Here is a 12,418-nt window from a genome sequence, read left to right on the forward strand (position 1 = left end):
CACATGGTAGGCTTAGATACATGGCCCATGTGTGATCCTGTCTGCTGGGCCCTGTATCTAAGCATCTTACGTAAGCACATGGTAGGCTTAGATACATGGCCCATATGTGACCCTGTCTGATGGGCCCTGTATATAAGCCTACCACATGTACTGTATAAGATTACTGTCTGCTGGACCCTGTATCTTGACAGACAGTATCAGACATGGGCCCTGTGCCTAAGCCTACCACATGTGTTACTAATCATTTTTGTTGTGTTTGTGTTTTTTTTACAGGTTCCGTCATTGGACTACGTCGGATTCGAGCACTACTTTGATGACAGCGTTTTTATTATCAATAAAATAGTTAATGAGGGTTGTCTGGGTGGTTTTTATTTCAATAAAATATTTTTATGTCTGTTTGTTTTTTAAACTTTATTATTACCGCTTTAGTAATGGACGCCGGCTGATTGACAACGTCCATTACGAAGGCGAGGCTTAGTATTAGCCGGTACAGAGGCTAACACTAACCCCCATTATTACCCCGGTACCCACCGCCACCAGGAGTGTCGGGAAAAGCCGGGTATGATCCAGTACCTGACCATCTGTAGTGATGGTCGGGCTATGGGGCGGCCGCAAGATGGTATTATTAGGCTGGGAAAGGCCAAAAACTGTGGCCCTTCCCCCCTGGTAATGTTAACCTGCTGCTGCTTTCTTGTCTCTGGCTGGTTATGAAAAATGGGGGGGACCACGCCAGATACAACAGCAGCAGACTAGCATTACCAGGGGGGGGGGAGGGTCACTGTTTTTGGCCTTTCCCAGGCTGATATTACCAGCCTGTGGCTGACCCGGTACCCGACCATCACTACAGATGGTCGAGTACTGTTTCGTACCCGGCTCTTCCCAGTACCACTGGTGGCGGTGGGTACCAGGGGTAATGGGGGTTAGTGTTAGCCTCTCTGCCTTCTAACATTAAGCCTCGCCTTAGTAATGGATGTTGTCAATCAGCCAGCAGCTATTAAGGCGGTAATAATAAAGTTTAAAAAAATACAACGACATAGAAAAAATATTTTATTGAAATAAAAAAACAAACACAACCCTCATTAACCATTTTATTGAGAATAAAAAAACGCTACCATTAAAGTAGTCCTCGAATCCAACGTAGTCCAACAACCGAACCTGTAAAATAACACAAACACACAAAAATAATTAGTATCACATAAAAAAGCAAAACAATTCTTATACTTACCTTTTCTGGGTCCAGCGCTGGAACCGCAATGTCAGCGAGCTGGTCCCTATATATAATCCTATCATGTGTGATACTGCCTGTTGAGCTACTGTATCTAATCCTATAATGTGTGATACTGTTTGTTGAGCTACTGTATCTAATCCTATCATGTGTGATACTGTGCTGAGCCACTGTATCTAATCCTATCCATATTTTGTAGGCTCGTAGTGCAATAGATATGCTGTCTCCTATACACACACACACACACACACACACACACACACACACACACACACACACACACATTCAGGGGCACAGTGTATAGTACTATTATATTCATTAGTACAGTGTATAGTACTATTATATTCAGGGGTGCAGTGTATAGTACTATTATATTCAAGAGCGCAGTGTATACAGTGTAATACATCCCCAGAAACAATTTACTGAGCTTGGTTCTGGGGATGTATATATGTACTGAGCTTTGTTCTGGTGCTGTATATATATATATATATACTGTGCTTAGTTCTGGCGTTGTATATATGTACTGAGCTTTGTTCTGGCGTTGCATATATGTACTGAGCTTGGTTCTGGTGCTGTATTTATGTACTAAGCTTGCTTCTGGGGCTGTATTTATGTACTGAGCTTTGTTCTAGTGCTGTATATATGTACTGAGCTTTGTTCTGGTGTTGTATATATGTACTAAGCTTGGTTGTAGTGCTGTATATATGTACTGTGCTTGGTTCTGGTGTTGTATATATGTACTGAGCTTGGTTCTGGGGCTGTATATATGTGCTGAGCTTGGTTCTGGGTCTGTATATATTTACCTTCTCTTAAGGTAAAAGTATATGTTAAATCTACTTTTACCTTAAGAGAAGGTAAATATATACAGTAAAAACGAAATCCAAAAAAACCATGAAGGAATCTCAGTTTTTCCAATTCACCCATTATATGGTGCTTTACATGGTGCCAATAAAAACTATAACTCCTCCCGCAAAAAAAAATCCTTCACACACCCCTCCATTGACGTAAAAATAAAAAAGTTATAAAGCTCCTGACCACTTCAGTGTCTCAAAGTATTTTGCTATCTTTCTTCTATATAACTCATTCAGCTTTTACAGCTAAATTAAAACCGTGCCAGGTCTGTGGCCGCCTAAACAGAAATCTGCAAATATATACGGTACAGCGTCTTCGGAGTTGAGGGGGGGGGCCCAGAATTGAAAAAGTGCCCGGGGCCCATGGTACCCTTAATCCGCCCCTGCTCGCCGCTGATTCTTCAAAACAGCTGATAAGCGGCTATGAAGGATCAGCGGCGCCCGTGCATACTCCGCTGCACAAAAATATGACACAGCTCTGCTGCGCACACTACACACACAGCTGTGCTGCGCGAGCGCACACACACACACACAGCACTACTACATAAAGACACTCACTCAGCTCTGCTACACACACAGTGTAGCATTATATGAAAAGCAATATAATTAAAAAAATAAATAAAATCATGACACCTTCCCTTTAAGAAGGTGTAGTGTCCGTTTTGTTGGTCTGCCAGAGGGGCTTGAGAGGCCGGATCTTGCTGCCTTTTTAGAAAATTGGCTTAAATCGACCTTTGGGCAAACAGTCTTTTCTCCCATGTTCTGCATGGAGCATGCAAACCACCTGGAGCACCTCCTCATACATTTATAGCCAAGTTTCTCAAGTTCAAGGATAGAGACAAGCTGCTCGAACTGGCAAGGAATCAAGGTCATTTGAAACATGATAATCAAGATGTATGAGCATTCCCTGATTATTCTCTGGAGGTACATAAACAAAGGCAACATTTTAATGAGTCTGAGAAATCTCTGCGGGAGATTCCCTTATTCTATGGTCTACCCTAAAAAACAATGGCTCTACCATATATTTGAACAAACCAGAAGATGTTTTTGCCTGGATAGAACATCATTGGATATAGTCCGTCTGTTCCTGACAACCTACGTCTCCCGCTGTAGGAGTGCATTGTATCTACAGGACTCATTCCACATGGCGTGAATTCTCCTTGGAAGTCATATGTGGGACTACCTCTCTGTTGTGTGAGGCTAGTACAACTCTTTTTATTTTTTGGCCTTATCTATGGTCTCTATTGGGTAGATTTGGATTTGGAAAACGATTTATCCAATGGGTACGTCTTCTATACTCGCAACCACTGGCAAGTGTGAAATCTAACTGCCATATCTTCCCTTCCTTTGCTCTGGCCCGAGGGACTAGACAGGGATGCCTATTATCCCTCTCTCTATTTGCTTTAGCGATTGAGCCTCTTGCCCTAGCCATACTAAAATCTCTTTATATAACTGGCTATGCTCTAGGGCAGGGGTCTCAAACATGTGTCCCCTGAAACTGTCATCTGCGGCACGAGGGGCTGCGTGTTTCAGACCCCCGAGGCAGTCTGAAGGAGGAGCTTGCCGGCGCTCCTTCATGCCATCACACAGCCCCCTGTAGTAGATAGCTCTATTGGGGCTCGCTCGAGGAGTGGAATCCCCAGCCAGAGCATTGCCGACGCTTTGACCGGGGATTCCTCTGCTGGAAGAGCCCCTGAAGTCATTGTCCATATATGGACAGTGATGTCAGGGACTTCCCCAGAGAAGGAGTCACTCTGCCCGGGACTCCTGCTCTGGGGTTGCCCCTGACATCAAATTCCGGTCCAGGAGCATCCCCTGACGTCACTGTCTATGGACATTGACGTCAGGGGCTCCTCCAGCAAAGGAAAGCCCAGCCAAAGCGTCGGCAACGCTCTGGCTGGGGATTCCACTCCTAGAGGGAGCCCCAATAGAGCTATCTACAGGGGGGGGGTCTATGTTGCACTATCTATAGGGGGTGTGTGTGGTACTATATACAAGGGGGTGTGTTGGCATTATCTACAGGGGACACTGTTACATTGTCTACAGAGGGCACTGTGGCACTATCTACAGAGGGCACAGTGGCATTATCTAGGGGGTGTGGCATTATCTACAGAGTGCACAGTGGCACTATCTACAGAGGTCACTGTGGCATTATCTACAGAGGTCACTGTGGCATTATCTACAGAGGGCACAGTGGCACCATCTACAGAGGTCACTGTGGCACCATCCACAGAGGGCACTGTGGCACTATCTACAGAGGGCACTGTGGTACTATCTAAAGAGGGAATTGTTGCACTATCTAAGAAGGGGCTGCCCAATCTTGACATTCTTGTGTCTGCCAGGTTTTGAATTACCAGAACGATAGAAACTCCCCATAAACGACCTCATTTAGAAAACTAGACCCCTTAAGGTATTTATTAAGGGGTGTAGTGAGTATTTTGACGACACAGCTTTTTGCTAAATTTAATGCATAGCAGGTGAAAAAAAACTTACAAATATCTTTTTTCATAAAAGTATCACTTTGAAGACCGATTTCTGTGTAAAGCGACCATAAGAATGAAGAAACACACCCCAAAATCTATCACCCTGTTTCTCCTGTTTTCAAAAATGCCCCCATTGTGACCCTAATGTGTTGCCTGGACACACAGCAGGGCCCGAAAGAAAGGGAGCACCCGGAGGCTTTCAGGACTCATATTTTGCTTGAAAATGTTTTAGGCCCCACTGTATATTTGGAGAGGTTTTGAACTTCCAGAATGATAGAAACTCCCCATAAACGACCCCATTTAGAAAACTAGACCCCTTAAGTTATTTATCATTGAGGCGCAGGGGAGAGGACAGACTGCTGGCGGTGAGTATAAGATTTTTTATTTTCTCATATTACTAACTTCATTTTTTTGTTTTGCAGGTTCCGCTGGACCGTTTGGACTACGTCGTAGATTCGCTGGACAACTTTGATGATTTACGTTTTTTAAAAAAAATTAAATGGTGAAAGAGGGTTGTGTGGGGGAGTTTATTTCAATAAAAAATATTGTCTTATGTCTCTAGTTGTTTTTTTTAAATACTTTATTAGAGCCTTATTTCTGATTGACAATGTCCATTACTAAGACGGGGCTTAGTGTTAGCCGGTGCAGAGGCTAACACTAACTTCCCCATTATTAACCCGGTACCCGCCGTTACCAGGGGTGCCGGGAAGAGTCGGATATGATCCAGTACCTGACCATCTGTAGCGATGGTCGGGCACTGGGGCAGCCACAGGCTGGTATTATTAGGCTGGGAAGGTCCAAAAACCTTGGCCCTTCCCACCCTTGTAATGCTAGGCTGCTGCTGATTTATTGTATCTGGCTGACTAGAAAAATGGGGGAGGCCATGTAGTTTTTTTATTTAAAAAAATAAAAATAAACAATTGAAGAAAACGACGTGGGGCCCAACCTTTTTTCCTAACCAGCCATATACAGTAAAGAAGCAGCAGGTTGGCAATACCAGGGTGGGAAGGGCCATGGTTTTTGGCCCTTCCCAGACTCATAATACCAGCCTGCAGGTGCCCCTGTATCATACCTTCGCTACAGATGGTCGGGTACTGGATCGCACCGGGCTCTTCCCGATACCTCTGGTGGCGGTGGGTGCCGGGCTAATAATGGGGGGGTTAGTGCTGTCCGTTTTACTGGCTAACGCTAAGCTCCGCCCTATTAATGGACGTCGTCAAACAGACAACTGCCATTTCTAAGGTGGTAATAAAGTATTAAAAAAAACATGTATGTGGTATGAAAAATAAAAAAACTTATACTCACCTACAGCAGACTTCTGTTTTCTCCCCTGCATGTAACTCTGCTACCTGTTAACTGAAATGTCATCCACCACAGAGAAAAATGTTTCTCCATCATGTCTGATTCCCGTGTGTTTCTTTGTAGGACTCCACCACAGGGAAGCATTTTTCCGTTGACAGGTAGCAGAGTTACATAGTGGGGAATTATTTTTCCCTCTCATGTCTAAATACTAGTTGACGCATTCATTGTCCTTCTCCATGGGGAAACATTTTTCCCTCTGGCAGATGATTTTTACATTGACAGGTAGCAGATTTACACGACAGGAAAAAAAAATTCCTCATCATGTAACTTTTCTACCTGTCAACTGAAAAGTCATCCACCACAGGGTCTCGCTCTTGACTTTCATCATTGTCAACCTTTTGGTGTGACCTGTAGCTTCTGCTGCCGTGATCATGTCCTACCATTGTACAGTCACTCACAAAATGGCGCTGCACAGTGCTAGACAATTTGAAGACACTCCCTCCTGGCTTTTGGACCTTTTTTGTAAGTCCAGAGATCCGCAGTAAGAATATGCTCTTGTTATTTGAAGGAGGAGCTTGGCGTGATTTTATGTGCTTGTGCGGGATATCGGGCGTGGTTACAGGGCAGGGCTTAAAATTTGGCACTACATGCGCCACTACTAGTGTTCCTCTTTTCCAGATTCAAAAGTTGGGAGGTATGGTAGTATACATTACTGTGAGTACTATTAAGTTAAAAAATATTCTGACTACTAGTTGAAGGGACAAAACCTCAAGTGTAAGGCACATCACTGTTTGCAGTTTTTTCTGCACTTTTTTTTTTCAATGAGTAGCAATCACTTCTGAAAAAGGTTGTGTGGACCCAACTTTAAGGCCGGGTTCCACTGCTCAGACACGGTGTGTAAAAACCACGCTGCGTATCCGACCTAGAACCCGCAGCACATTCAGTCTGAAAAACTGCACCACATTGTGGTGCGGTCTTTCAAATGGAATTTCTGCCACAGAAAGCAGTGCTGTGGAAAAAAAAAGCTGTTCATTCTTACCCCCTCCCTCTTCTCTGCGCGAAGTCCGGCCTTCCAGAATGATGTTGCAGGCCATGTGACGCTGCAGCCTGTGATTGGCTGCAGCGGTCACATGGGATGCAACGTCATCACAGGAGGCCGGAGTGCAGGAAAAAGTAGAGAGTTCCGGGTAGCTATGATAGTTATTTTTTTCCTGAGTTGCGATTTTTACAGCAGAATCGCTGCGATTACGCTGCAAAAGTCGCAACAGTGGCTTTCTGTTGCGGCTTTTGCCATCCTCATTTTGCATCCCCATCTCATACACTTTGCTGCTACTGCAAATGCTGCAGAATTCCATCGCGGAAATTTTGCAGCGTCTACGTGGGAACCCGGCCTAAACGTAAATGCACACAGCAAACCTGCCCTGGGCGCCGCAGGAAATTCAGGCCGGAAAACCACACCAAATTGTGGTGCAGTTTTTCGTCCGGCATGTCCGCTGCAGAAAAACTGTACGGAAAAAAAAACAAGAAACACATATTTACCCTCTGACGTCCTGCAGCCTGGCCTCCTGGGATGATATTTAATCCAATGTGACTCATGGTCGCATGGGATGCAACGTCATCCCCGGAAGGTCGGCCTAGACAAAGAAACACAGAATGCTGACAAAGTATAAGATTTTTTTTCTACTTTCTGAGTCGTGCTTTTTGCGGCGGAATTGCTGCTTTTTCGCACACAAAAGCAGCAATTACGCAAATACAATTGACATGCTACGGATTTAAAAAAACGCACCACAGGTCGATTTCTGAGCGCTTTTTCCGCTCATTATTTATGCAGCATGTGTATGACATTTGTTCAAATCTCATCCACTTTGCTGCTACGGTAATAGGGCTTGTCCACACGTAGTGAAATTACTGCGTATTTTCCGTGCGTAAAACGCAGCAGAATCCAGTAGCAGCAAAGTGAGTGTAATGTAACAAATCTCATCCACACGCTGTGTAAAAATTCCGACCAGAAATTGACTTGTGGTGCGTATTTTTCGTATCGCAGCATGTCAATTCCTGCTGCGGAAGGTGGACTGAATTGTTGCTTTTTTCTAAGCAGATGTCAACATCTCCCAGCATTGAGAAAAATGCAACAAAATACGCACCATTTTCTGCAGTAAAAACGGCAGGAAATGGTGCATTTTTTCCGCAGTGGAATCTCTTTATTTTCAACGGAATTGCTGCAGAATTTATCGGCAGCAATTCCGTTACGTGTGGACAAGCCCTTATACTGCGGATTTTCCGCAACTAAATTCGTAGCATTTATGCTACGTGTGAACTTACCCTTAGGCCTCATTCACACGACAGGTTTTCCCAGCCGGGTGCCGGCCGTTCATAAATCGGCCGGCACCCGGCTGCATTAGGAATAATAGACCCCTAATGGGGCTATTCACACGACCGATTTTTTGACGGCCGGGAAAACCGGCCGTCAAAAAATAGGACATGCTCTATTTTCGGCCGGGTACCCGGCCGCCCGGCTCCCATAGAAGTCTATGGGGCCGGGTAATACACGGCCATCACCGGAATGTGTCCCGAGTGATGGCCGGGTTTTCCGTGGCTTGCGCTCTATCTCCTCCTCCTCACAGCGCAGAGTGCATGTGAGGAGGAGGAGTTGATGCCATTCGGACGAATGGCTGTACACTGTGTGGCAGGGCCGGAGTGTACAGCCGGTGGAGGGAGCGCTGCGTTGGCTCCCTTCCCCTGCTTGTTTTAAAAGCGCCCTGGCCCGGCGACACCTTCCATGGCGCCGCTAGCAGCTGCTGCGACTGCTACTACTGTAGCGACGCCACTATAGCAGAGCAGGGAGGTATCTCCCCGCTCTGCTATGTGCTAGCCCCACTTTAGCTCCTTGAAGGAGCGGAATCCCCGTGTTTTCGGGGATTCCGCTCCTGGACAGAGCGCTTGATGTCTCTGTCCATATCTGGGCAGTGACATCAGGGGAAACTCCTGAAGCGGAATCCCCGAACACATGGGGATTCCCCTTCAGGAGTTGCCGCTGATGTCACTGTCCAGATACTCGGGCTCGGGCGGGACCCGGTCGTGTGAATCCCGCCTTAGTGTTCTGTATCCTGCAGCTGTACAGTGAGGGTATGTGCACACACACTAATTACGTCCGTAATTGACGGACGTATTTCGGCCGCAAGTCCCGGACCGAACACAGTGCAGGGAGCCGGGCTCCTAGCATCATACTTATGTACGATGCTAGGAGTCCCTGCTTCGCTGCAGGACAACTGTCCCGTACTGAAAACATGATTACAGAACGGGACAGTTGTCCTGCAGCGAGGCAGAGACTCCTAGCATCGTACATAAGTATGATGCTAGGAGCCCGGCTCCCTGCACTGTGTTCGGTCCGGGACTTGCGGCCGAAATACGTCCGTCAATTACGGACGTAATTAGTGTGTGTGCACATACCCTTATTGTGAAATTGTAGGCGTCAGACTACAGGCTGTAACTTGTAGCCTTACAACAGCTAGAGAGCTGCAGATTGCAGAGTACTGCTGTTTATCCCTACCCCCAAATATCCATATCTTGCTTTTTATATAGTGGTTTTGCAAGTGCTGTTTACCTGGAGTTCCCATCATGATGACCCAGGTGTCCTGCGCAGACATAACAATTTAGACACATTTAAATGGCTTTACTTTTTCCTTTCCATCAGAAGCAACACAAAATATTTACACATACAGAAATATCTAATAAGACAAAAGATATATATATAAAAGTGTGTGGTCTTTCTAAAATAAGAATACATATTAGAAATGCACCTGCTGAAAGTCACCCCCAGGATCCTGTATCACCTACAAAAGCACGCCATTTGAAATGTTGGTTACTAAAATGCTTTGGGACTTTTTAGGGCTGACTCAGACGAACGTGGCGTTTTTGCGCACGCAAAACACGCGGCGTTTTGCCTGCGCAAAAGCCACTTGACAGCTCCGTGTGGCAGCAGCATATGATGCGCGGCTGCGTGGTTTTCGCGCAGCCGCCATCATTATGACACGCCATTTGGATGTTTGTAAACAGAAAAGCACGTGGTGCTTTTCTGTTTACATTCATCCTTTTGACAGCTGGTGCGTGAAACAGCCAGTTCGCACGGAAGTGCTTCTGTGCGACCTGCGTGGTTTTCACGCACCCATTGACTTCAATGGGTGCGTGATGCGCGAAAAACGCTGAGATATTGAACATGTCGCGCTTTTTATGCAGTGGACAAACGCTGCGCAAAAAGCACGGACTCTCTGTACTGCCCCATATACTTCTTTTGGTCCATGCGAGCCGCGTGAAACCCACGCGGCCTGCACGGACGCAATTCACGTTCGTGTGAATCCGCCCTTACACAAAGAAAAATATAATCCCCTCGATCAATGGTCTCCAACCTATGGCTTTAAAGTATTGCCTGCTGGGAGTTGTAGTTCTACAACAGCTGGAGAGCCACCGGTTGGAGACCATTGCCCTAGATATAGTCTTTCACTTCAAGTAGTTACCTCCCAGCATTCAGCAATTATGTCCAGAATAAATATATCACATAAATCAACTATTCTAATTGGTACTGTAATTGGTACGAGGTTAAAACATTTTAATTGACTAAATGCATAGCTTGAAGTAAACCAATTATTTTTTAGGTAAGAGCTGGAGGTTGCTCGGGATTGATTGAAAAACAAGGGCTGTATTTATTCCCCCAGAAACAGCGTCACTCTTGTCCATGGGCTGTGTCTGGGATTACGGTTTAGCCCTGTTCCTGGAATTAGTAGGGGATGCAATATCGGACACATACCTTGGACAAGAGTGGCGCGTTTCTGGAGAAAAAAAACCACAACAAATCCTGGTCAACCCCTTTAAGCTGTGGTTTTTATATTTATTTGAACCAGTCAGCAATACTTGGAATTGTTTTATATGATGGGGCTCCTTTCAGCGCTTCACATACTTTACAATATTCAGTTACCCAAGTTTTCCTCGGTTTAACTGGCTGATAACTTGATCGCCAGTTAAAATACTGCTGGTATTTTTTATCATCTTTGTCCAAACTAAGGAGGTAAGAGGCTAGTTCTTGAGCACTAGAAAAATCATCAACATGAATAAATGAGTCTGGTGGTATGAAACGTTCGTAGTTTTTACGCGAAGGACCCATGACAACTGGGACAGTTCCTGTAAAAAGTGAATTGGACCATAGTTTCTCTGTTAGATAGTCTTCATGAATTGAATTCTCAAAAGCAAGATAAAATTTATATTCGGACAAAGTTTGAAGATGTAGTTTTCTTGGAAGAGGTAAATTATGTTTTCCATAAAGGTCTACATGGATATGCTGTTTTAAGGCCTTAAAATATTTAACTCTCCTGTGGTTTGTGTTCCAGTTACTTATTATCCAAGCAACCAAGCGGGTCTTCTGTGGAATAGTAAAGTTCTCCCTTTCATCATGCTTTTCCAGCCATCCATAGGGCGTGAAGATGTCAGAATCCATCCTGTAGGACATGGTCATATTTATGATATTGTCCATGATGGTTAGGTTTCTGAGATTCGATGGTGACTCCAGGCAAAACCAAACCCAATACTGATAGGGAGGCCTTGGCACCTGAGGTAAATGAGACTTGGACCCAGATACATCTCTGTGATGAATAACAACAGCATTTGCCATTGAATACATACTGCGGTTTATTGTAAAGAAGCAACCAGATGCATCAATTGATGCTGGACATTGATTGAGAGGAAAAGTATGCCCTGAAGGCCAAGTCCAAAGAAGGATAGTCAGCAAAGGCCGATTTGATGACATCTGTTTTTGTGCCAATGAGTGGTTTGGTAGGATTTCTTTTGGAGACGTTGAACAGTTTGGTGCCATCTTAAATTCCTGCTTTAAAGGATAAGTTTTGTATGAAGGTACTTTTTCACTATAATAAAACGTACATAATAAAAAGATAAAACAACTGTATATGGTGAAAAGGAAAATGGTCGAACATCTTTTTGGTGAGGAGTTTAGACAAGCCATTTATTTTCCAGAACGGTTACAAATACCGCTTGAAGAGGTTTATAAGACACTTCTTTTTTCAGTTTCTTGAGTCCAGAGTTCTGTTTTAAGAAGAAAATTAAAGTTGAATTATGTACTCACAGATAAAAAGTAATTTTCATATGTTTGCTCATATGGTCTTACTAGTACTGATATAAATTAGCTAGTGATTAGTAGATATAACAAAATAATAAATCAAATGGCATATTCCATGGGGGGAATTTATTAGAGCTTAGGCCCCATGCACACGACCATAAAAATTCTCTCTAAATGTAGTTCTATTGGCCGCGGACACCTTTCTGTATCACTGTCCGTGCCGTAGAACTGTACAGCAAAAGATAGAACATGTCCTATCTTTTGCTTTTTACGGGCCGTGATCCCATACTTTGTACCGGAGCACGGGACGAAAATCGGGCGGATGTCCGAGGCCGTCTGTGCCTGCAATCGTGACCTGTGAATACAGGCACGGCCGTGTGCATGAGGCCTTAATATGAAAAGTGCTGGAGTAATATGTACCTAACTTTTAAAG

General features: G+C 44.6%; 1 protein-coding gene across 1 annotated transcript; it reads right to left on the minus strand.

Moving 5' to 3' along the window:
* Nucleotides 1-10,746: 10,746 nt before the first annotated feature.
* On the minus strand, nt 10,747-11,871 carry LOC142660344 (3-galactosyl-N-acetylglucosaminide 4-alpha-L-fucosyltransferase FUT3-like). The gene has a single exon (XM_075836945.1). The coding sequence runs from the start codon at nt 11,869-11,871 to the stop codon at nt 10,747-10,749; it is 1,125 nt and encodes a 374-aa protein (XP_075693060.1).
* Between the last annotated feature and the right edge of the window lie 547 nt (nt 11,872-12,418).

The sequence above is a fragment of the Rhinoderma darwinii genome, chromosome 9 (assembly GCF_050947455.1).
Source record: "Rhinoderma darwinii isolate aRhiDar2 chromosome 9, aRhiDar2.hap1, whole genome shotgun sequence".
Classification (NCBI taxonomy): domain Eukaryota; kingdom Metazoa; phylum Chordata; class Amphibia; order Anura; family Rhinodermatidae; genus Rhinoderma; species Rhinoderma darwinii.

Bases quoted from the DNA above. Each gene is read 5' to 3' on its own strand.
- LOC142660344 (XM_075836945.1), bottom strand. From the start codon at position 11,871: ATGGCTTGTCTAAACTCCTCACCAAAAAGATGTTCGACCATTTTCCTT.